Consider the following 26,136-nt stretch of genomic DNA (forward strand, 5'->3'; position numbering starts at 1 on the left):
GTGTGCCAGGTTATGTGACCTCATTAGTGATCCCAGGAATACTTGATTTTGATTGGTCACTCATTAGTCCTTAGTGAAAGTGTTTGTATGCAAGTACAAAAATAGTTAGAAGTTAAAAAATTGTTTATTCATTTGTTACACAACTTAATTTGATACATTATCGCGAGTCATAAAATTCTAAGTTGTCTTGAAATTATAAATTTGACAATTACCTTAACTGATCATTGTGTGTACCAGTGGCGGCTCGTGACTGCTCATCTGAGTGGCGCTAATTCAGAAGAAGTGTTTGGAGTGTCATGTGTGTTGTTTGCATTTTTAAAATATGTGTTTATTGCGTCATGTAAACCATGTGCATCATGTGTTTTGTCAAAATAAGTGCCTGCTGCACACGCGTCAAAACCGTTTATGATAAAAGAATCGCTCACGTTCACAAAATACACGCAAGACACTCCTTTAAAAGTAAACTGATTACACATGAGATTATGCGAATATCTGGCAAACGCGAGCGTATTTTTTATCATAAACCCTTTAGACGCGTCTGCAGAAGGCACTTATTTTGACAAGACACAGGATGCACATAAGATCACTCGACACGCCAAACCCATATTTTGAAATTACAAACCACACACATGACGGGCTACATACATGTTGTGACGAACTTCGCATCGGGCACCCTAAAAAAAGAAGTCACCGGTTGCCACTGGTGTGTATTTTCATGGCTCCTCTCCTAACCATTTAGCATGACTGAGTGACAATTTCAAACTTTGTGTGTTGAAAGTTTTAGAAGCTGAAGAACAATTTCAATATGAGGATTTCAGATGCAAAACCCAAATGCATCTTATTCTTTATTAGACTCTAATGCAGAGGTGTATACTACTTAAAGGTGCACTGTGTAAATTTTAGTGGCATCTAGTGGTGAGGTTGCAAATTTCAACCAATGGCTCAGTTAACTGCTTACCTCTCACTTTTAAAAAAGCATAGAGAAGCTACGGTAGCCACCACCAGACAAACATGTCATCTTCGGAGACAGCTTCATAAAAAAATTGTCCGTTAATGGCTTCTGTAGAAACATGGCGGCACAAAATGGCGACTTCCATGTAAGGGGGGCCCTCGATATGTAGATAAATATGTCTCATTCTAAGGTAATAAAAACATAAGGGTTCATTATAAAAGGTCTTTATACACCCCATATAATATAGTTTTGTGTATTATTTTGCATTTTTGTCAAGAGATCGTTCTAAAAATTACACACTGCACCTTTAAAGCAGTGTTCCCCAACCTTTTTTCTGTCACGGCACAGTTTTAATAAGTAAAAAAATCATACGGCACACCACTATACCAAAAAGCTTTAAAAGAAATGCACAAACCTCTATTGCAATGCTTAAATGACTTGTTTAACTAGAATATTTTACTATATTAAATGTAGAACTCACATTCAATGGGTACACTTGTTTTGATGAACACAAAGATTATATCCTGGCTGGAATTGATGACATTGACATACGCAGTTGTGATTTTTAATTTTTCCACGGCACACCAAACAAGCTGTCACGGCACACTAGTGTGCCACGGCACAGTGGTTGGGAAACACTGATTTAAAGTGTTTGTCTTGGGAAAAATTGCTTTACTAAAAAATGTTCACTACATTCTAAAGCATGGAATCATACTGTGTGTTCCTTTATATTGCATATTAAAATTGATTTAATACCTAATTACATAAAAATTGTGTACTTTTACTTTCTTGAGTAAGTGCATTATCAGTTTTGGCCACAATCCTACATACTGTTCCTTTAAGTAAAAAAAATTACTAGATGTTTAATGTACTTAAATATTAAATATAAACCAAATATCTGAAATTATGAAATGTAGTGGAGTAAAAATTATGATTATATGCTTTCCAAAGAAAAAACACTAATAAAAATGAATACTTGAAAATTTACTTTTATATAGAACGTAAAAATACTTAAATACTATACACCTCTCCTCTTATGTTTAGGTTCAGTAATTTCTGTTTACGAAGGGCAACGAAAAGTTAGTCAGTAATTGAAATGCCTTATTTTCACAAATGTCTCTGTAGTCATTTCATTTGTTTTTAATATGCTAAGTGTGAGTTTTTGCTGCAAAACCCTCCTTTTTTTGCCAAACCCTCCACTTCTAAAAAAAAATCCACTTATTTGGGCTCAGCAAACAGTTAAAAAAAAACTCAATGCAACTAAAAACATTGCAAATGATGAAGCCAGTATGTAAAAATGAAGAAACGGAACCACATGTTAGGGGGCGTTGGAGGACTCACCTGTTGCTATTTTCATTGTGGCTTTAAAACTCACATAACACAAGCTGTTTCTTCATTTCTGTTAATCTGGAGTACCTACAGTATAGAGTAGTATTACATCCTTTATATCCAAAGGAGTAGTTACTACCGGGAGAGGAGTGAGTACGAGTCATGCAACACTATACAACACTGTTTAACTTATGATTTACTACATGTTCGTGTTTTTTATAGAATATGCACGTGCCTATTTCAAACATATGACAGAAGTCTTACTTACTGCATGGAACTCATGACCCGGTTGGGACTTTTTAATGAAATCCAGCGCATCAAACACACACTATATCCATGGTTTCCATAAGGCTGACTTGCTTCTCCTTACATCCAAAACACACCTCTTCATTTGTGCCATTGTTGAGTTTTGAAATTAAACAAAGCTGTGTCGCGTGATAAGATGTTTGTAAGTTCTAGCGTCTCCCGCTGATTGACGGGTGGGTGGGGTTTTCCGGGGAAGTGCCCATAAAAAGAAGTGATACGTATAAAAACCCCTGAAACTTCAGCTGGACCCGTAATCGAAAAAAACTTTCAGAAACTTGTAAAAACCTGTCGAAGTGCATTCGGCACAGAAATACTAATGTAACACGCCTGTAACTGCTTTTTTGACACTTTGCCTACGTTTAGCATGAGAAAACAACTCTATAACTGTGTTAATAAGTCAGAATGCTTAAAATACCATTGAACCACCCCTTTAATACCAAGGCATTTTATTGGAAATACTTAGTGAAATGGTGAAAGAGTTTATGGTTGTTGAATGTTCATGACAAGGTAGAAACCATGGTGACTAACTGTTCATTTATTAAATGTCTATTTCCTGCAGTTGTGTCACAACTTCCCAGCCACGCTGCAAAGTCAGACCAGGCATGGAGATGCCTTGCACCTTCTGTATTCAACGCATTAAGCCTTTAGACAAGCTAGCCAAACTCTCTGAAAATCTAGATCTAAATACAGGAGCATAGTGCTGTTTGAAAGATTTTAATTGATACAATTTTGAACATGGTGCCACATGAGTGGACAGAATATCTCAGGTACAGCTGGTTAACAAAGATAAGCAATTTTATAGGAAATATACTTTATAGATGTATATGTTTGCAGTGGTCTTCTTTCACCAGTAGTTGGTGGTGACTGTGGCAGTGCTGTGGATGTTCTGAATATGCTGCTCTCTTTGTCTCTTCCTGGCCTCTCTCCGAACTATATAGAGAGAACGAGAGAGATGACATGAATCCAGTAGGACTCATCAGCAGCTCTTTAATAGGATATGAGGTCACGTACCTTGTCCACTCCTCTGGGTGATCTTCATGACTATTCCAAAAATGAGTAGGAGACCAAAAGCTGCCGCAACACAAACCAATATAACCACTGTACTATTATCAGCTGAGCATGGCAGACAGCGAGAACAAAAATGAAAAAGAAATATTAGTATCTGTCTATATCACTACAAATAGGTATGAATAATATTTTTGTTTAAAGGGGCAAACATTTTAGAAAAACATAAAGAAACATCCTAATTACTTGTTAGAGTTATTGTTTCACTATCAGAGAAATTTCCACAAATGGTGCTGATCTGACAGGTGACGTTCACCACTTCTGTAATTCTTGGAATCAGAAGTGTTTCGTTATTATTTTCCTCTATTGGAATGTTGTTCTTAATCCACACGATCGAAATATTAGCATTGGTGAGGTTATGAAAGCATTTCACATTTACATTATTCCATCTATCAGCTGGATTAGGAGTTGCAGTCACAGTCACATTGAAATCTGGAATGATCAGGAAAATGTCAAAGGTCATATGGTGCTGTTTGAAATGGAATACTATCAGTATATGTATTGTATACTGCATACAGTAATATTAGTATACATGCACTACATTAGCCTACCGTTTTAAAGCAACACTATGTAGTTTTTTTTAACTTTAAATAATGTCTCTAAAATTATTTCAGTTAACTGGACAAATTGTACTGTTGCTGCAACCTGAGCAGCCTCCTAGCTGCTACAAGCACACTCTGAAAGTGGTGGTGGAGGGTAGAGCACACACCCCCACCCCTCCCCCTGCCTGCAGAAGAGTGTCTGTTACCAGACACTGTTGCGCTTTTCAACCACAGGGGGGTGCTGTAAGTCATTTTTACATGGAACCTACGTAGTGTTGCTTTAAATTGTAGTATTCTGCACTGTTACCACCACATGACCCCACAACAATTATGAAAGCGTATAGATTTGTTGCCTTTATAATAAAAATTAAATGAGATTATATAAATCCATGCATCCAGAGAATTCACATTATCTGCTTGCTATACTGTACATAACATAACTTATAAAGAGACATTATACCTGCATTGATCTGATCAATCATAAGACATTTAATTGCAATACTAATACCTTGTCTGCACTGTGTAGGACTAAACTTTCAGCTAATTAGAGTAGTCAAAAAGTACATTATTTAGGTTGATTTTCTGAACTTACCTGAAATATTACTATAACAAATCGGGCATTCAGCCAGTGTGCATGTTTCAGACACTTCAATGCCTAAAGTTACTGAAAGAAGCAGATATTTTACATTATGATTGTTTGTAGTTGTCTGATTGTTTGTATATGAATTCAAAAGGATGGCATCATAAATGTCCTTACAGATATGAATACAGATGCTGAGCAGCGTTATTTCAAACTCTCCCATAATTCCTCACTGTGTACAGAGAGGGATATGATACAGGAATCATAAAAAAAATTAAAGTCATTGTCTTGCTGATGTCGGGTTATATAACAAGTTGACTAATAGAAAACTTCTGTTCTCCTCACACAATCAATTTATATAAAAATATACAGAAAATTCATTTTACCTGTTTCAGGGAGTATGCTTGAACACCACATGCGCTTAGAGGAAACAGGCAGCAGTCTCACTTACACAAGAGCTTTTCATAAAAGTATTTGTATTTGGTGATGTAGTTACAGATATGAATGCAAATCAGTGACCCAGAGATATTATATATTATACTGTTTATAGACTGCTTTGTTTACAGTGACGTACACAAGATCTGGGTAAACAGAAAGCTTCAAAGGGAATTGAAAGCATTACATATTTAATGATGTACTTTTTATATAATATTTCACAATTGCAAAGATTTTCTGAAATTCATCATCATTTTTTAACTACAAAAACAAAAATGCTACACTGGAGTGCAAAACATCTAACATTTATAACAGAATCAAACACTTTCTGTATGTAATTTGCAGCCGCATTAAGATGACAAATAAAAGCCATTTCTTTTAAACTAAACAATAATGGCCAGTAGGCTACAGAGAAATTAATCTGTACTGCTTTTTCAACACCCGTAAACAGGTCAATAATCACAAATTTAAAAAGTTTTTGTTCAGTTCTATGAAAATGGCAATTATGTAAACTTTCACTTGAATTTAAACAATATTCAATTAAAGAAAAAAGTGAAAGTGTACAAAAATAATAAAAGTTTAATCTATTCTCACGTTATTTGTGTAACCGAGTCCAAACAGCAGGGGGAGCTTTACTCCATCATATTACATGCACGAAACATTATTACAAACAAACTCTGATATATTGTAGTTTTGCATGATAAGTAACTGTTACATAAATACAAAACATACCACCTCAACTACAGTTGCACAGATCTCCTCAGATAAACTTTTAATATGTTATTTTGGCAAACATTGTCTGCCCCTGTGACATCAAATTAATAAATGTGTTTTGTTTAGGCTGAAAATTGCTTTGATTATTATCTATAAAATGACGCTAATACTGTATAGACAACACTGTTCAACATAGTGCAAAGTTTAAGTAGGCTAGTATGTCAAAGTCTTGTCAGTCGTTTGCGCATGCGCGTATGCTGATTCTCAGTTCACCTGTGTAAAGTTGAGACGCGTTTGAAAACACACACGTTCATTTTGGATTTTTCTCGTTTGCAGATATTATGGTGGCGATTAAGCTTCTAGGTCAGAGTTTTTGCCGCTTGGCCAAAGGAAGATCTTTTCAGATAAAGTTCAAGAATCGCGTGTTGAAGATGAGCTCGCGCACGTGGCAGGTAAACGAAAACGCCGGACAGGTGAGTTTTTTCTTGCAAAAGCGAGCGGTTTTTTAATAATCACTATAGGTTTTTGTACGTTGCGTAGAGGAAATAGTTGTTACGTTCTTGCTAACGTTTATAGTACTTCATATTGTTGTTTTTCTGAAGGCTGCCAACTGAGAAAAGTGTTTGGAAAGACAAATTCATGTTTTTTTATGTAATTGTCATTTCTGGCGCTCCCTGTGAAATCCAGGGAGTCTCCTAATCCAATTGTAAAATTATGAGCATTAAAGTTTGATTTAACTCATTCATTTTAAGCTACTTTACAAAATTCAAATTTCATATTAAAACTTTGAAATGACCTTACTAGGTTAATATTAAAAATATCATAATGTAAGTTTTTTTTTACATTATTTGGGGTTATATATATATATAGAAAAAATCAGTCACAAATAATGACTTCAGATGAGTTTTCTCAGACTGGGTCATATTTGCATTCACGCAGTATTCAGCATTTAATAGAGAGATTAAAAGATGTTGTAAATAAATATCCCAGGAAGTTTAAGTAAGTTGTTAATGCATAATAAATGTTCATATGTAATCAGAATTTCATGAATTTATTATTACAGTATTTTTTGGATAACAAGATGAGCCTAAAATTATGTAATATTTCAGAGTACATTTTATATTTATCACACTCTAATATCTCAAGAGCATGTGAGAGTTTTGATTCATGTGTTTGGTTTCGGTGTTCTAAAACACTTGTCCTATTGAACATTTTTAATACAAACACTGCTGAAAAGGTGGTTTTCAATACAGGACAAGTTTATTAAAGGAGCAGTTTTTACGCAAAACCTGTTAAAGTAAAAAAAAAAGATTATACAAAAAATGCATTGTGGCTTGTTATTTTCCCAAAGTGGCTTTGTCTACTTTTTATTCTGCACTCATTTAAAGGTGCAGTGTGTAACATTTAGGAGGATCTCTTGACAGAAATGCAATATTATATACATTATATTATCTTGGTGTATAAAGACCTTACATAATAAAACGTTATGTTTTTATTACCTTAGAATGCGCCGTTTATACCTACATACACGGCGGGTCCCATTACATGGAAGTCGCCATTTTGTGCCGCCATGTTTCTACAGTAGCCTTAAACGTACAAACTGCTGTACAGAGCGCGTTTTGAGATTACGTTGTCTCAGACAACAACCTGTTTGTCCTGCGTTTTGAAAAGAAGCGTTGAGCTATGGAATGAACCGTTGGTTGCAATTCACAATCTCACGCCTAGATGCAGCTAAAATCTACACACAGCACCTTTAACACCTGACATATGCCCAGGGATTGATTTAAATAATTATATTCCTGTATGATGTAGTAATGTTTTTAAAAGGGTACGTTTTGAGTAAATAAGCTTTTTTAACATCTGTCTGTTTTTGACTGGACCTTGATTGCATGTTGCTGTGTTGTATTTAAATGTAGTTTTGTTTAAGGCACAATCTGATTTAACCACTAGAGGTCGCAGTTTCAAATCAATACAAAATGTAGCTTAAATGGATAGTTCACCCAAAAATGAAAATTCTGTCATCACTCATCCTCATGTTGCTCAAGACCTGTATGAGTTTCTTTATTCTGTTGAACACACAAAAGATATTTTAATAAATGATGGTAAGCACACAGCCATCATACTGTTTATTTATATAACAATATAAAAAAATGTGTTGGTTTTTGTGAACCTAAATGTCTCATCTTTTGGGTTTTGTGTCTTGTCATACACATAATAACAGATTTCATCTCCAGGGTGTTAAATAATTTCCACTGTATTCATCTTTGACTCTCTGTGATATAACCAAACAACAAACCTTTAATGTCTCCTTACCGCATCAAGAGTCAGAGATTCTCTTGTAAGACTGATGGAATCGACTAAACCTCTGTGGCTGTGTTGGGTTGAGGTTATTCTTTGTGGATGGTTATTTGGTCGTTTTATCCAGTAGGTAAATGCACAGGTGGGTGTAGCCCAGGCCTCTTACTGCACAGCTGGTTACTTACAGTCAAGAAAGAGGTTTTAGTCAAGAGTAACCACAGTTCCTCTTGCGGTGTGTTGCTATGGCAAGACTTCCCTTTGAAACAGGAAGTGACAAAGCCCTGAGATAAAGGCAGCTTAGCTGTAAAGGAAAGCATTTTGAAAAGACGTCCTCAGCTTGGACGCAGCGACCCTGGCCGGATGTAGCCATGTCCAAGAAAATGAACAGTCTGATGCCAGGGGGGCACATGGTGAGTTTGGTTTGGACCGCCTGTCGGATCGTTCAGAACTGGGACTTCAGTGATTGGCTATTGATGCGTGTTGTTTTATGATTGTTTATGGTGGATTCAGAAATTTGGATGGGGATAACTTTTTCTACTACAAAATAGATCAAATGCACTGTTTCTGTTGCGAAAAGTTTAAACGCCTTTGTTACACAAAGACATTTAAACAATTAAAAGACTGCGCGCCAATGCATTTCACATTCAGAGGACAGATGATGCCTGAAATGCGTAAGTGTGCAGCCTTTTATTTTTTTGTGACTAGCTGCTATGTGGTCAAAATACTGTATGTACCCAAGCTGTCACTGTGGCAGTACCTTTTAATAGCTACCATTAGGTAAAGGTATGTACATATTTGGTACCAATATGTACCTTGGGTACTAATATGAACTCTTTAGGTTGTAAAGCTGTATGTTTTGAAAGTGTACAACCTCAGTGACAGCTGGGATACATATTTGACCTTTTTTCCACAACGTAGTAGATTATTGAAACTTTATCAAGAGTACTTTCTGGGTTTACTACACATCCATTTAGCAAGACGTTAGACTTTACAGCTGTGAAACCTAACAGATAAAATCAGGCTTGTTGTTGTTTTGGATGTGTTATGAGAAACTAGAGTAAATCTTTGTCGTGTTTCTGTCATTACAGTACAGATGTTTTTGGGTTTGTTTATGGTGTTTTCATCTACTTGTGTACATGGCCATAGCCAGGGTTAGAAAATTAGTGACGTCCAGTGTGGTGTTAAGAGTTAACAAATGCTATCTCAGGTGACTTTTTTTTTTAAGTAAACGTCGTAAATTTACTATTTTCGCTCACTCATATTGTAGCTAATATATAATATACCAAATATGCCTTTAGTGTTTTAAGATTAACTTAAGAACATCTTAATGTACACAGCTGTGCTTTTTTTAAGCACTATTTATTTCAGTACACCTAAAAAAATCAACTTAGGCATTACTGATATTCAGTATACTTTTCCAGGTGCAATGAAGCAGTGGTTCTCAAACTGGGGGCCGGGGCCGCGAGATGGTGCAAGGGGAATGCACCGTACACAAGGGGGGCCGCACGCTGAAAAAGTTTGAGAACCACTGCACTGAAGTACTACTGAAGTAGAACTATACTTTAATTTAGTATATTTGTAGTGCATAACTTTAAAACTTTACATAATGTACTTGCTGGTATTTAAGTGTAGTTTTATTTAAGTACCATTTTAAACTTTGGGTACACTCTCTGTCTTTCAAGAACTTGGGTTTTGTGCTCATATTAATGTTTCCAGGATGACTTAGTTAAAGGTTAACTCCTAAATTGTATTAAATAACATGTAACATATTGTGCAAATTACAAGTAAAACCAAATTTTCTAGATGTTTGTACCAAAGTTATTTTCAATCATAATGATTACTGCTTTTGGTTTATTGAATGTATAGTATTCTGTCAGCAATAACCTGCCTGTGCTATATGATGTGCCTTATTTGATAACTGTCAGTTTAGGTGCTGGTCACCCAGTGTTGCCAGATATAAGTACGAAAATAATGAGTCATAATAAAAACAAATAAGTTCAAACCTTGTTTTTTAGCAATAAATCAGAGAAATCGCGAACACTGACCTACACATACTCATCACTTTGTAAATTTCCCAAAGTGTTACATTAAATGCTAAACACTACATCTAAAGAAGATTTAAATAATGTGGTTTGGCAACACTGTGAATTCTCCACCAGCGCCCTCACAACTGTCCGCTATAGCGTATCACAGCGGCTTAAGTATTTTTACATCAAACTATTCAGTAAACTTAATTATATACCCGGATGCTGATGACTCGTTTTGAATAAGTAGTCATTCAAAGGTCACGTTCTTCCTGATCCGATTTTTTAAAACCCTAGTGTGCAATGTTTCTATAATAGCAAAAAATACCTGTAAAATGATAAAGCTCAAAGTTCGCTGCCAGGCGATGTATTTTCTTTAACAAAATTCGCCTTTCAAAGCCTACAGCGAATGCGTAAAACGGTTTTCTTTAATCGGGAAAAGCCCATAAACGGCGTAAGCAAAAACCGATCGGCACAGGTAGTTTTTTGCTCATTACCTCGATTTCGCGTGGCATGTAAACACCTTAACCGGCTTTCTCACGGTTTTGTCCATGTGGGCATGTCTCCGCGTGTGAAAGATAAATGCCAGACGTGGAATTAAGCGCAAAGTAACGCATAAAAGTCTCTGCTCTACTACAGCAGTTGGCAGAGAAACTGCGAAAATAAAAACTAATGTTATATTTACAGGTTCTGGAGACACGAAAAGAGAGAAAACAATATAGCTTAAGACAGATATGCTGTCGGCTTTTTGATCGACTATTGTGTACTATAGGCGATGACGTCACTACCTGCGAGAAACCTTACCTTACAGCTTTATCCGCTTATTCTGTGCATGTAAACGTACTCACTGAAGTCAGTAGAACAGTTTTTTGACTAAACTCCGCCCACAGGAATATGTCAGTCGCCAGCTAAGCTAACGGCAAGCTAAGCTGCTATCGAATCACAACACCCTAAACAAGCTACACAATCAGAACTCGATGCGTATTTCTGAAGGAGGGACTTCGTGAAACAAGGAAGACATCAGCCCGTTTTGAGGACAGTGAAAACAGCGCTATAGAGATAAGAAAATTGTGTGAGAAATACCGCAGTTTTTTTTACACGTGAAACATGAGCACGTCATGTTATGTTGCGCACTGTAAACTCACTTAAAGGTTCAAAAACACAGAAAAAATGGGACCTTTAATATGAAAATTAACAGATCTGGACCTCGATGACCTCATAGCTGGTTACGGCCATGCTCCATGCCAACAGTTTGCCTTGGGATGTTGTCCTACAGAAGAGCTTGTGCATAGCTTATGCATGTATGTTTTACTATAAATCTGTCCTGAAGAAACCCCTTTTGAAGGGTATTTCAAATACAAAGTACAATTTATCAAAATACAAATTAAATATATAAATATAAATATATATATATATATATATATATATATACATGTGAAACATTTAAAACATTTCACAAGTTTTATTTGAGATGCGATAGTTTGTTGTAACTAAGTACAGTATATGGCTTTATATCTACTGTCAAATTTGATGTAGGTAGACATAGAAATAACCTGAAATCTTTAGTGCTTGATGGTGAGGCACTGAGAAAATGATTATTTAGCAATCAGTTTTTCTTTGTGTTACCATGGCAATGTGAATTTCAATTACACACGTACTTGGCCGATGCTCGGGCCGCTAAACATTGGGCGAGCTAAGAGTGAACCTCACGGGTGATTGATATATTTTGTGTGTGCCATTTACCATGCCCATGTCTCTTAATGAAGTTAAATGGCAAACACACCCATTTCCTGTGTGCTAGTCACTGAAGTGACTGTACAAAAAAAGAAAAAACAGCAGCTGTTAAAATGTAATTTCCTGTGCTGCATTTCCCCCTTTAATTTACAAGGATGATACTACAGGCCTCCACTGACTTCATGCCAGACTGATTCTTTTTGTTTGTTTGCTTTTACAGACCCAGGCGGTTTCTGATGGTGGTAAGTGTTGATTGCTTAAGACTTTTGTTTTTAGTATTCAGGCTTCTATTGTAGGGTTAGTGTACCCAACAACTCTTTAAAACAGTGGAAATGTTTTTTTCTCTTGGTTGAAAAGAGAATTGGTTGTCTAACTGAAGAATGTCTGTTTTGTTCTCTTGGTCTGTTGAATGTTTTGTTTGATTGTGGTTTGTGTGTTTCTATTGCTGTCTTTATATCTCTGTTTCCTTACAGAACTGAACTTGAAGTTGTCCAGCAGAGGTAGCAGCTCCAGTTTGTCTGAGAGCTCGAGCCGGCCGGGTGGCCCTCAGGTGCCCGATGGCCCCGCCAGCAGGGTTGTCAGCTGGGCGGTGTGTTTTGAACGGCTGCTCGAAGACCACGTTGGTGTCCGTTACTTTACAGTAAGCGTCAGCATTCATTGCCAACCTCCTTTCGGATTATTCAGCTGGGACTTCAGTGATTGGCTATTGATGCGTCGTGTTTTATGATTGTTCATGGTGGATTCAGATATTCAGATGGGAATAACTTTTTGTAAAAATAGGACTTTTTCTGGGACAAAAAGTTAAAAAGCTGTTATTCACATATAGTGACTAGTCACATAAAGACATTCATTGCCACAGTCTTGACCACAATCATTTTCACGTTGTATTTACGGTGAGGAAAATAAGTATTTGAACACCCTGCTATTTTGCAAGTTCTCCTACTTAGAAATCATGGAGGGGTCTGAAATTGTCATCGTAGGTGCATGTCCACTGTGAGAGACATAATTCAAAAAAAAATTTATTTGTATGATACAGCTGCAAATAAGTATTTGAACACCTGAGAAAGTCAATGTTAATATTTGGTACAGTAGCCTTTGTTTATAATAACAGAGGTCAAACGTTTCCTGTAGTTTTTCACCAGGTTTGCACACACTGCAGGAGGGATTTTGTCCCACTCATCCACACAGATCTTCTCTAGATCAGTCAGGTTTCTGGCCTGTCGCTGAGAAACACGGAGTTTGAGCTCCCTCCAAAGATTTTCTATTGGGTTTAGGTCTGGAGACTGGCTAGGCGACGCCAGAACCTTGATATGCTTTTTACAGAGCCACTCCTTAGTTATCCTGGATGTGTGCTTTGGGTCATTGTCATGTTGGAAGACCCAGCCTCGACCCATCTTCAGTGCTCTAACTGAGGGAAGGAGGTTGTTCCCAAAAATCTCGCAATACATGGCCCGGTCATCCTCTCCTTAATACAGTGCAGTCGCCCTGTCCCATGTGCAGAAAAAACCCAAACCCCCCAAAGCATAAAGCTACCACCCCCATGCTTCACAGTAGGGATGGTGTTCTTGGGATGGTACTCATCATTCTTCTTCCTCCAAACTCATTTAGTGGAATTATGACCAAAAAGTTATTTTTTGGTCTCATCTGACCACATAACTTTTTCCCATGACTCCTCTGGATAATCCAAATGGTCATTGGCAAAATTAAGACGGACCTGGACATGTGCTGGTTTAAGCAGGGGAACCTTCAGTGCCATGCATGATTTCAAACCATGACGTCTTAGTGTATTACCTACAGTAACCTTGGAAACGGTGGTCCCAGGTCTTTTCAGGTAATTGACCAGCTCCTCCTGTGTAGTTCTGGGCTGATTTTGCACCTTTCTTAGGATCATTGAGACCCCACAAGGTGAGATCTTGCATGGAGCCCCAGTCCGAGGGAGATTGACAGTCATGTTTAGCAGCTTCCATTTTCTAATGATTGCTCCAACAGTGGACCTTTTTTCACCAAGCTGCTTGGCAATTTCCCCATAGCCCTTTCCAGCCTTGTGGAGGTGTACAATTTTGTTCTAATGTCTTTGGACAGTTCTTTGGTCTCAGCCATGTTAGTAGTTGGATTCTTACTGATTGTATGGGGTGGACAGGTGTCTTTATGCAGCTAACAACCTCAAACAGGTGCATCTAATTTAGGATAATAAATGGACTAACAGGTCTTTGAGGGTCAGAATTCTAGCTGATATACTGGTGTTCAAATACTTATTTGCAGCTGTATCATACAAATAAATAGTTTTAAAAAATCATATTGTGATTTCTGGATTTTTTTTTAGATTATGTCTCTCACAGATGGACATGCACCTACGATAACAATTTCAGACCCCTCCATGATTTCTAAGTGGGAGAACTTGCAAAATAGCAGGGTTTTCAAATACTTATTTTCCTCACTGTATAAGACTGTTGTATATAAGTCTTATATAGCACATTTATAATGTTTTGGTAATTTCTGTATATTGTTCAGCTCTACTATGTGTGACACATTGAGGTTTCCCTTGTATGTTTCTTGCAGGAGTTTCTTAAATCTGAGGTTAGCGCTGAAAATATCCAGTTTTACCAAGCATGTGAGAAGTTCAAGAAGATTCCATCTACCAAACTGGAGGAAGTATGCATGCAATTCTTTTGGGCCATTTTTGCCTTTGTTAGATAGACCGTATGATAGGGGAGTACAGGAAAGTATACGGTGGAGAGAGAGGTACAGGATCGGCAAAGGACCTCAAGCCGGGATTCAAACTCGGGTTTCTGAAAGCGCGTCTGCACCATATGTCGGAGCACTTCCCACTACACAATTGACTCCAACTGCATGATATTTTTTATGTGTGGAATTTGTTTGAAATCTGAGATTTTGACTGTCTCGTTTGTTTCCAGTACATTGAAGTTTGATACATGCATGTCATGTTAAATATTTGCACACTTTTTTGGATACTTCGATACCCGGTCATTTCACTAATAGCAGGAATGGGTCTCATGAAGATCAAACACCATCATTTTTTTAATGTAACCAAAACTCAAACCGTTGACATTGTTTTGGCTTAATGTTGTGCATGTTTGCTAACTGTAACCATAAAATCAAAGTCAAATAAAGTTACAAAAATGTTAAATTTTACCCATCAGCTGAAGAAAGAGGCACGCTCCATCTACAACACTTTTCTTTCTGAAAGCTCACCTAATGCGGTTAACATCGATGATACGGCCCAGATAGAGGAAAGTTCACTGGAGACGCCTACTCTTGACATGTTCGATAAAGCTCAGGAACAGGTACGTGCACAACTGCAGCATGCGCTGTGTTTGTTATCAGCCTGTTAGAATTTGATGAGATGTGATAAGTATGAAATCTGAAATGGCAACCGGTTGAGATTATAAATCAGATTGTACAAATACATTTTCTAGTATCATTTCTATTGCGGTTGTCCAAAATTCCACTAGGAACGGGGTGTCCACCATGTGACAGACAACAGAGAAATAATAGTGTTATGGGAAGTGAAACTGAAGTTGATAGAAATGTGTTATTTGCTATGTTAAGTCTTTTTAAATTCTTCAGACACAACAGGTAAATAATTTCAAGGTCTTGTTTTTGTTCGGCTGCAGATCTTTAAGCTAATGAAAATGGACAGTTACGCGAGATTTGTCCGCTCACAGCTGTACCAGAGTTGCATGGTGGCCTGTGTGGAGGGTCGTCCATTACCCACCATCGGACCTCCAGAACCCAAGAGCAAAGTGTCCAAAAAGAGCTCAACGCCCCCCAGTAACAGGAAGGTATTTAATTAAAAAAAATGTTTTTAAAGAAAAGCAGAAGGATATCTTCAGCATGTGAGCATTGTTGACTAACACAAACAGCATTTTTGCTGCCTTAACTAACTGCAGTTTTGTACAGGAAATGAGTGATTTTGTGGTTATTTTGTTCAGCATTCTCTTTAGTAATGTCTATGAGTTATACAGTAAAATGATGTGTGAACCGTTAAATGCAAGTGTCATTAAATTTAGAATAATCAAGATTGCATTTAGCTTAAACCACAAATAGCAGCTATAATCGTTATAGTTGTCTAGTTCCCTTTCAAAAAAAATTTCACTTGATATTGCATCAGAAGCTGACACATTGGGGGATCTACCTGAATTATTGACTTGTGCTGGGTACACACCAAAAGATTTTTACATCTTATAAGATTTTGATAGACCACAAACATGAGGATAAATAAATCCTAGATTTAAATGTTTTGCTCCTATTGTGTGTTGATTTTGTCCGATTTTTAACCAGAGTCTTGACTATAAAAGAAGGAAATCTTGCAAAATCTTGCGAGACTTCAGAATAAGCATTGCGGATGATATGCAAAAAGAAATCTCAATAATAGTGTTTGGAATGATTTTCATAGAAAATTCAAGGAAAAAAGACAAGGGTTTTAGTGAAGTCGTGGAGACGAGAACATAGTCCATCTCTGCTGTCCACATCAACTTCAATTTGTGCTGCGCCATGACTGCTTCCATCTTCCATCATCTCGATTTCTGATTGGATATCGTTTCGTTTCACGTGATAATCTCAAGAGCATGCACGCGTTTGTCCTCGGGTTCCCCAAACACATCAGGATTTATGAAATTTGGACATATGATGCTGGCCTGAGAATTTTCGGGTGTTTGTTGTATCACCCCCACCTCTACAATGGCTGCATAGGTGCACTGGAACAATCCTTAATAAAATGCACCAAACCTTCGTTTACAAAGACGTGAAACTCACCGAGTGGTCAGGGGTGTTCACTGATATACTCGCACAAAAATCGCTGCAAAAGATGCTTTCCAACAGGTTTTATCATAGTTTTTGTCCAACTCCATTGACTTGTATTAGATGTGCTGTGAGGTACGGTTTTACTCCGCACCGGGAACGTTATTTGTATTCTTGCAATTGGCAAAGGCGGATTATCGCCACCAACTGGGCTGGAGTGTCTATTATTTAAGCTCTCAGCGGAAGAATATACGGGTGTGAGGCGTTTGGAAAAATAGGTGCACAAGTTTACAACGAATGCTAAAACACCTGTTGGAAAGCATCTTTTGCAGCGATTTTTCTGTGAGCATATCAGTGAACACCCCGGACCACTCGGTGAGTTTCACGTCTTTGTAAACGAAAGTTTAATGGATTTTAGGAAGGATTGTTCCAGTGCACCTATGCAGCCATTGTAGAGGTGGTGGGGTGATAAATCAGAAACGGAAAATTCTTGGGCCAGCATCATATGTCCAAATTTCAGTCAAAAACGTTCTATTTCATCATAAACAATCTAAAACATGGCTTTAAGTGTAAAATACCGAACTTGTCACCTGACACCAAGGGAAAATCTGATAAGATAATCTGTAGAACCATCAATATAATCGTGACAAAGCTAGGATTGTCGGAAGGGGGGAAATCTGCCCAAAATCAGCCCGATTATCTTTTGGTGTGTACCCAGCATTATTGAATTATACTTTTCAGCAGAAATTTTTGCACTGCATGGGTCAGAGCCTAGGACGACCACCTACTAGGAGTTACTTTCCCAATCATGAAGTGGAACACACCTTGGTGTCTTAAGACCTCTGATCAGATCAAGGTCATAAGTCTTTCAGTGCATTACTTTAATTGTGCTGAGCATATTGTACAGTATGTTCGAAATGTGAATGCTGTGAACCGATACAGGTCTAACTTTATGAGAATATCACACATCTGTGCAAACGTGATATTGTGTTGGTGAGTAATAACATTTTAAAGCATAATTGTGTTCATTATTGTGTGTGCTTGAAAACAGAGTGTCGAGTTAAAAGCGCTGTCGGCAGAGAGCAAAAGCAACAGGAAGAAGAGGTTAGAGAAGACCGGGTCATGGGGAGGTACGGTCTGACTCAATATGAGCTTCTCTATCTCTACTTTGTTCATAATGTCTTTGTGCGTGCATTTTGCTTCAAGCTGATAAAGATCATATGCCAGTCTCAAAAGTGAAGATGCATGTATCATGTTGGTGGCTTCTGCAGGTGGTTACATAAACTGCTTGGACTAGTTTCACACATTAGTCATCTTTTTTTTCTTGAAGGGTGGTCATAAGTGTCAGACATTTACATAAAAGGTCAACTTGTTGAATTTAAAATGCAAAATCCTTAACTAATTGCTAGTTTGTCTAAACAGTCTTTAAGGGACACTCCACTTTTTTTGAAAATATGCTCATTTTCCAGCTCCCCTAGAGTTGGATTTTTACCATTTTGGAATCCATTCAGCTGATCTCTGGGTCTTGCGGTAGCCTACCACTTTTAGCATAGCTTAGCACAATCCATTGAATCTGATTAGACCATTAGCATCATGCCTAAAAATTAACCAAAGAGTTTCGATATTTTTCCTATTTAAAACTTGACTCTTCTGTAGTTACATTGTGTACTAAGACCGACAGAAAGTTAAAAGTTAGAAGTCTTTGGTTATTTTTTTTAGCGCAATGCTAATGTTCTAATCAGATTCAATGTATTATGCTGAGCTATGCTAGAGGTGCTGGCGCCGGACCCGGAGATCAGCTGAATGGATTCCAAAACCGTAATAATCAAATGTTTAACTCTAGAGGAGCTGGAAAATTAGCATATTTACAAAAAAACTGGAATGTTCCTTTAACTTCGCAGCTTTATGCAACCGACCACAGGTTGCCCCGTGTTTTTTTTTGTCATCCCACTGTATGTTTAAAAAACTCATCTTCAAGCAACTAAAGGTTTTTATTCACTTTAGTCAGGTTTACTGTTTTGTTTCTAATGACGTGTCATGTAATTACTCAGCAGATTCGTCATATCAGCATTCATCTGTGTCACGTAAAGAGTCCCAGATCTCTGTCAAGTCTAACAGCAGCCTGGAGTTGGTCTTTGGAAATGGCAAAGCAGAGGTGTCTTTAAAAAGCATTTTCTTAAATCGCTACCGGTCTTATCTCTCATTGAAGCATGTTTAAAACATATTTTCTATACATTTAAGAATGGACGCTGCAGTGTGTCTATATCTGATCCAGAGGCTTTGAGTTCTGGTTCCCCTACGGCAGATAAGTACTGCTGTGTCTACCTGCCGGACGGGACCGCCAGCCTGGCTTCAGCCAAACCGGGTCTGACCCTTAGAGAAATGGTGAGCGGTCTGTGTGAGAAGAGAGGATTCCCTCTGAGTGATGTCCATCTTTATCTTCAGGGCAAAGACAAGGTTTGTTTCTCATTTATCTACTGTAAGATAGACAGTAACTTTTCTGTGGTTATTATTGTAAGTGTAAAAGATAAAGTCTGAAAAGCTTCGTGTGAGAAAGATCTTTATCATTGTTGTGCGGCAAATGTTTGCAAATTTTTCACACAACTGCTAAACACCACAAAAACCAGTCCTAAAAGCACAATTATATTTGTAGCAATAGCCAAAAATAAAAAAAATGGTCAGAAGTATCTTTTTTTTATGCCAAAGTTATTAGGAAATCAAGATATTTTGTAAAATTCCTAACGTAAATGTATAAAAAATGTATTTAGCCTTAGTATTTATGTGTTGCTAAGGACCTTATTTGGACGACTTCGAAGGCGATTCGCTCAGTTTCCAGATTTTCAAATAGTTGTATTTCAGCCAAATATTGTCATATCCTAATAAACCCGCACAGCAATGGAAAGCTTTCAGATGATGTAAAAATCTCAATTTCCAAAAATGGACATTTGACTGATTTTGTGGTCTGGGGTCACACATTATACTTGACTTTTTTCCCTCTAAAGTGCACTTATGATCTCAATGGGTCTCATTCATTAAGCATGCGTATGCACAAATTTGTGCGTGAGATGTGCGTACGGATGTTTTTTATGATCAAATTGTAATTTAACACAAACTTTCGTATCAATTTCTTCTAAATGTACGCAAAAATTCAAGAAAACCTAAAACCACTCATACACAATAATCACGCACGCTATAATCAAATACTAGGCTATAATAAAGCAATAAACCCCAAGAAGCAGTGGGTTACCAGTGCATTTTATAACAGCTAAGGGGCGTTGTTAGGCACGACGCGAAGCGGAGTGCCTAAACCCCCTTATCTGTTATAAAATGCACTGGTAACCCAACGCTTCGAGGGGTTTATTGCGTTTATAAAACGGTTACTTCATATGCATAAAGTTAGCGGGATTTTATAAAATAAAACACAAATAAGTTGTAATTATATTAGTATAAATATTACTCTTCCGCCAAACAAAGTAGTTCCTCAGAATCAAGTGTGACTGAAACAGAGCGCAGTTCACAAACAACACAGACGCAGCAAAGACACAATGAAAATATGATTAAAGACGGTGGTGTTTATTTTATAAATCACCATTCATCTAATTTATACATTAACATTTATATTGTGCTGCTGAAGTGATGATCAAATATGCTTGTAAGCATGCTGAACTCTTTCCACGTCAGCGTTTTTTTTTTTAAGTTGCCACCCGGTTTTAGTTTAATGCCTTACAGAAAAATTATCTTCTTTAAATAAACATAAATATAAAATGAAAGAACAGACCATCCGCTTTCAAACAACAACAACAACAACAACAAAAAGTTTCATCCTACCTTAATTTGTTCTCTTATCAGTTATCACCTCTCAAATTTTCAGCTAAAAGCGGAGATAATTCCATTTTTGTGAAGAACTTTAGTAAGAAATCATCAGATTCAGACATGAACAGTACTACACGGTGTTTTCAGTGAATGCGTCAGTGTTTAAGTTGGGAAAGATCGCCACCCAGTGGATAATAGCGGGCGTATGAACTTCAGTTATAAACTCCTCAGACAACGTTTTCTCTTTATTTACGAGATGACTCAACAGTATTTATTGACATTTACCTGCATTGACCTGCACTGCGGAAAGCCCTTATATGGAGCTGTTTTAGGCGTGTTCTATGCAAATTACCAATATTGTGCATGCTGCCGCTTTCCAAATTCACTAACGTAAGAACAAGTACAGTATTAAAAACAAATTCATGTGCGTGTGCACATGTTGTGAATTAGGCATAAAGTTTTCGTGAGAAGTTCAAGTGTGCATATAAATATGAAAAACGTACGCAATTATTAGTGAATGAGACCCAATTTTAGTGAGATTTTTTGCAAAACAAACATAATAATACTATAAAGAGCAATAATTTAGTTTTATGTGAAATTGTTCATTGTCATTCTGTCTCTCATGTAAAAGTGGGCAAGTATATGTTAAAAAGTTTATGGTTGTGTTAACTTGTGAATTTGAGGTCACACAGAAAAATGATCAGGAAAATAAACTTTTAGGGTGTTTTTTAATAGTCTTTCCATTTATATGAAATTTAAGCAAGCAACGTAAACCTGTGTTTGAAATCTACAGTCTCTTAATCCAATTACGAGATTTGGAGCATTAAAGTTTCATTTCGCAATGATTTCAATCTTTGACATGACCTTACTTGGTCAAAATTAAAGATATGAAGGTTATGTTTCACAGAATGTTGTCTACTTAAAATCATCCCACGTAATGTAGAAAACAGTCATTTCCAAAAACTGACTTTAGCTGGGTTTTCACAGACTGGGTCACAAATGATTTTGATGCTTTTTAATTGGTGATTGGTGAGTATGTTGTGTAAGATGTTGTGTTATTAGTCTAGAGTTTTTGCACTGCAGTCATACTTTCTAAATAATCCAGCATATGTTTGGTTATGAACAGCCTCTTTCTCTAGATCAAGACAGTTCTTTGATTGCAGATCAACAGCTCTCTCTGGAACTCAAAGTTACTTTTGCGTAAGTAAAACAAAAACACTGTACACTATTATAGAGAGGCAATAAATATCACTAAATCAAATAACCATGTACATTATCAGATTTAAAGCGACACATAATGATTTCTGTAGTAATACATTTGTGAGGACATCATCAAATATTTGTGTTTTCAGGCTGGAGATTGTGTTTTCTGGAAGGAGGTTGGGAATTGTCACGAAGTCGAGTAAGAATTTGACTGACGTGATTTCTGCCGTCCTGCAGAAACATCAGCTGCAGCTGCAGGATGTGCAGGTTACACTGGTGTGTAAACTCAGTTCATCACTATTATCTGTCAATCTAACACATGCACACACACAGTAAAACTGCACTGCATCAAATATAGTCATGTGACAAACTGGCACATTAAAATGGCTAATAAAACATTGAAAAATGAAAATGTGTCAAGGCCATCTGTGGTAATGCATTTTTATTTTGCCTTTTATTGCAGAGTGACTCAGAGGAACCTCTAAGCATGAGCACCAATGTTTACCGTCTGGCCAACAAAACTCTATGTTTGAATCGTGTTAAAGGTGCGTCGGTATTGGCTTTAATCATTTATCAAGATTTTAGTGATGTCAGTACACCAAAATAGTTCACTAAATCCACTGAAATTATATCATCAATGAAAATATTTCTGTTTTATCTTTTTAATATTTTACCGTACAAAATGAGTGTGAGTAAATGATGACAGAATTTTAAATTTTGGGTGAACTATACCTTTAATTTGAGAAGGTATTTGTTTAAATAGTATTTGGTGCAGTATGTTTCGGTTCTCTTTGAAAGACCGCTTTTAGTCAAGTTTGTATGGACTCCACAAGTCCAAATTATTTAAGTCTCAAATTATAATTTTATCTTCATATTTATATGGTAAGTAGCCATGTAGTAAGGAGGCCAATTACATTACAAGAAGTGTTTTGGTACTGATGACTCTGTCAGGATCATGTATTAATGCTCTCATTAAAGAAACATTCCACTTTTTTGGAAATAAGCTCATTTTCCAGCCCCCCCTAGAGTATCTTACTGTTTTAGAATCCATTCAGCTGATCTGGGTTTGGCGCTAGCACTTTTAGCATAGCTTAGCACAATGCATTGAATCTGATTAGACCATTAGCATCGTGCTAAAAAATAACCAAAGAGTTTCAATATTTTTCCTATTTAAAACTTGACTCTTCTGTAGTTACATCGTGTACTAAGACCGACAGAAAGTTAAAAGCTGTGATTTTCTAGGCAGATATGGGTAGCTAAGACTATACTCTCATTCTGGCGTAACAATCAAGGACTTTGCTGATGTAACATAGCTGCAGCAGGCGTAGTGATATTGCGCACTGCCTGAAAATAGTCCCCTGCCATTGAAAGTAACCAAGAGGACTATTTTCAATGTAACTACAGAAGGTTCAAGTTTTAAATAGGAAAAATTTCGAAACTCTTCTTTTTTTAGTGCGATGCTAATGGTCTAATCAGATTCAATGGATTGTGCTAGCGCCAGACCCGGAGATCGGCTGAATGGATTTCAAAACGGTAAGAATCAAATGTTTACCTCTAGGGGAGTTGGAAAAAAAATAAAAACATTTTAAAGCATATTTAAAAAAAAGCAAATGTCCCTTTAATGTTACAGCAGTTGTACAGGACAAAAAATCGACATGAAAAAAACTGTACATTTGTATTGCCAAAGCATTTGCAGGTGGGCTGTGTACAAATAGTGCAAGTAAAAGTAGTGCTAAATTAAAAGTGAACGTTATAATAAAATACAATGAAATGATAAGAACAAAAAGCTAAACACAAAGCTAAATAACAGAATAAGTAAATAATATACATTATCTACATACAGTATAATGGGACATTAAGTAAGGTCTCTCGCTCACTTTCACTCTCTATATCTCTCTCTCTCATCAGTATGTGTTAGTCTTGTTGTACTTGGTTGTCACAGTGTTTTTTGCTCACCACAATGAAATCTCCACCTCAGGTTTCAGTACAGGCTTTTAAATACAATTTTAAAAGTTGTTGTTTCCTAGAAGCTTCTCGGATGCAGATGAGATCCCAGAGACATGTCATTACATCAAACCATAAAAATAGGATTATGGAGGAGGTGTTAACTGACATGAAATCAAGCTTGTCACTTTTGAAACGATCTGTTTCACACCCATTCCTCCTCGCATTGCTTGGTGTTTGTGTGTTTTAGCTGGTGTGGAGACTCAAGATGCTTCACCAATATCCAGAGTTAATTCCAAAACCAGACAAAACCAGGAAATGGATGGTAATAATTTCTCATGATGTGCTTTAAATACTGTTTGCATGTTTTATAAAACATCAACTTTACAAGAAAGTATGATGTGATATTGCCCTAAAATATACTGTGCTTTTCTTTGCACTTACTTAATTGTAATATAACGGTTTTTGACATACCTACATAAATAGTTCCTGATATTTATGTCGATTTAGCACATTGCTTTTGTGCAATTGATTTTAGGCAACGTTGCCCCTTACATAGGCAACCTACAGTAGTAACCCAGTATGCATGGATGCATTGTGACATGCAATGACAAATTTCACTCAATACCAAAACATAAGATGTTGTCTATCTAGTGAATCATTGCACACTAACTCACTAGTTTATAGAGCAGTGCTGCCTTGACATTTATTTTTCTTCATTGAACTCTCCTCTCAGGTCTTGTTGAGATGTTGAACCGTGCCCAATGCAGTCGGGTGGATGACCAGCGCGGTTTACTCACGAAAGAGCAGCTCGCATTGCCACAGTTCTTGCAGCTGCCAGCAGGAAATGGAAAGCTGACTTCCTGTGACCAATCACAGGAGGAAAACTGTGTCCTTTAACCAAAGAACTTGCAGAATTTGTCGTGAACTGAGATTTGAGGACTCTGTAAGCATATTATGGACAGACTGGAGTTATAAGATTACTGCACAATGTATGTAAGACAGAGTATGCCTGTCCTTGTGCTTGTAAATTTCCTTATCTGAGAGTGTCTGTGTACACAACACATGGATGCCCTGATTGATAGCGCTTAAAAATGTCGCCCATTGTAAGATGCAAAATGATGGTCACTTATTAGAAAGTATTTTTTTAATGTCAACTACATGTAGAGATTTACCTGCCAAAATGTATTTATTTTTATATCAGATTTTATTGTGTGCCATATCAAGTGTGCTTGTTGTATTTGGTATGGGATTTTGTTTAGCTTGACTTTATATTGAATGTTCACCATGAATTGATTAAAAAATATGCGTGTGGTGGTGTGGGACATTGCACTGTGTGGTGTATCTCTTTATCTCTTTACACTTTGTTTGGCAACACAGTCTGATATAAAATGAACCGAGCTATTATCCACTGAATTGTCTCAAAAATGAAAACTCACATCTTTCCAAACTCTTTGAATTTAAACTTTGCATGACACAACATGAGAAAAAGATTGTATGAAGAACCATCTGTGGTTTTACCCTTTATGATATTTTATGAATTCTGATGATAATGTCCAGCACATGCACATTGATGTTGTCCTTTTTAAAGCTTGATGCTGCATCTTTGTTTACTTTCATTGAGACATGAGTATTGGGCTACTTTAGTGACCCATGGAGGAAAGGCAAGCTTACAGGTTTGAAACTGCATGTGGGTATCTCTCTCCATAAAGCAACTCAAGCGTGTGTGTCATTTCTTCTGTGATGATATTTTGCTTCATCTTTGTGGGTGAGTGGAAAAGCAGTATTGCTTTCGACATGAATGCCTATGGCAAATTTGACTCTTCGTTCATGCAATAAATCTCACCATCCTTCAAAATGCATGTTCATATATCTTGGCCATTTCTCCCAGCTGATTTTTCCATAGTTTTTAGATGCAGGAATATATCTGTGTATCACACAAACCTAACTGCATTCAATATTCCAGTCATGAATGCGTGCGTGTGTCTGTCTGCTTGTCTGTGAAATTATGAATGGACCATGAGAGCTGTTAGATTTGTGTGTGTGTGTGTGTTTTGTGTAAGGGGGAGAGAGAGGGGGGTGTAGAAAGGCTGTCTATCGTGAAACGAAAAGCATCTCTCTCTGGCTGCACCCTTTTACTGACGGTGAACAACCGGGTAAGCGTCTTCATTCTCTCCATTTTCTTTAATCGTTCCTGCGTTATATATTTATGACATTTTTAGGTGGCAAATTTGAATCTGCAATTTAATGTATTTGGATATGATTGTATATTTTACCTGTATATATCATATGTGGTTGGTGTATACTGTACCTGTATGTATGTTATACTGTAGCTTTCCAGACTCATTGAATGGGAAAAGACTTAAATTCCCTTAAGTATTTTAAGGTGTTTGTGTGAATTTAAGAGAATCTGTGGTCTGCTTCTTATGTCATATT

General features: G+C 37.0%; 2 protein-coding genes and 1 long non-coding RNA gene across 5 annotated transcripts in view; 2 read left to right on the forward strand and 1 right to left on the reverse strand.

Moving 5' to 3' along the window:
- Positions 1 to 1,263: 1,263 nt before the first annotated feature.
- Positions 1,264 to 26,136, forward strand: part of LOC141350066 (uncharacterized) — a 137,673-nt gene continuing 112,800 nt past the window's right edge. The window contains exon 1 of the long non-coding RNA XR_012358006.1: positions 1,264 to 1,600. This is a non-coding gene — a long non-coding RNA (uncharacterized lncRNA). The remainder of the gene's footprint in view (positions 1,601 to 26,136) is intronic.
- LOC129422344 (uncharacterized) lies at positions 3,034 to 5,227 on the reverse strand. The gene is made up of 6 exons (XM_055178233.2): positions 5,161 to 5,227; positions 4,952 to 5,006; positions 4,787 to 4,858; positions 3,839 to 4,084; positions 3,599 to 3,700; positions 3,034 to 3,517 (listed from the first exon to the last, which is right to left on the reverse strand). Exons 2-6 carry the CDS (start codon positions 4,995 to 4,997, stop codon positions 3,432 to 3,434), a joined length of 552 nt encoding a protein of 183 aa, XP_055034208.2. The 5' UTR covers positions 4,998 to 5,006; positions 5,161 to 5,227; the 3' UTR covers positions 3,034 to 3,431.
- rgs14a (regulator of G protein signaling 14a) lies at positions 6,160 to 25,116 on the forward strand. 3 transcript variants are annotated; one of them, XM_055178513.2, is made up of 14 exons: positions 6,160 to 6,396; positions 12,200 to 12,221; positions 12,453 to 12,619; positions 14,539 to 14,631; positions 15,141 to 15,284; positions 15,615 to 15,782; positions 17,792 to 17,870; positions 18,792 to 18,895; positions 18,982 to 19,197; positions 21,680 to 21,753; positions 21,906 to 22,032; positions 22,220 to 22,301; positions 23,951 to 24,025; positions 24,437 to 25,116. In XM_055178513.2, exons 1-14 carry the CDS (start codon positions 6,265 to 6,267, stop codon positions 24,598 to 24,600), a joined length of 1,647 nt encoding a protein of 548 aa, XP_055034488.1. In that variant the 5' UTR covers positions 6,160 to 6,264; the 3' UTR covers positions 24,601 to 25,116. The 3 variants fall into 3 exon arrangements, with proteins under 3 accessions (XP_055034488.1, XP_073710519.1, XP_073710520.1); XM_073854418.1 differs by having other exon boundaries at positions 18,795 to 18,895; XM_073854419.1 differs by lacking the exon at positions 6,160 to 6,396 and adding an exon at positions 8,506 to 8,631.

Source organism: Misgurnus anguillicaudatus, chromosome 16 (assembly GCF_027580225.2).
Source record: "Misgurnus anguillicaudatus chromosome 16, ASM2758022v2, whole genome shotgun sequence".
NCBI lineage: Eukaryota > Metazoa > Chordata > Actinopteri > Cypriniformes > Cobitidae > Misgurnus > Misgurnus anguillicaudatus.

Bases quoted from the DNA above. Each gene is read 5' to 3' on its own strand.
- LOC129422344 (XM_055178233.2), bottom strand. From the start codon at position 4,997: ATGGGAGAGTTTGAAATAACGCTGCTCAGCATCTGTATTCATATCT. The intron at 4,085-4,786 runs GTAAGTTCAGAA...TGATCATTCCAG, and splicing joins TTGTTATAGTAATATTTCAG to ATTTCAATGTGACTGTGACT. The intron at 3,701-3,838 runs GTAATTAGGATG...TGCCATGCTCAG, and splicing joins TGAAACAATAACTCTAACAA to CTGATAATAGTACAGTGGTT.
- rgs14a (XM_055178513.2), top strand. From the start codon at position 6,265: ATGGTGGCGATTAAGCTTCTAGGTCAGAGTTTTTGCCGCTTGGCCAAA. The intron at 12,620-14,538 runs GTAAGCGTCAGC...TGTTTCTTGCAG, and splicing joins TTGGTGTCCGTTACTTTACA to GAGTTTCTTAAATCTGAGGT. The intron at 17,871-18,791 runs GTACGGTCTGAC...GTAATTACTCAG, and splicing joins GAAGACCGGGTCATGGGGAG to CAGATTCGTCATATCAGCAT.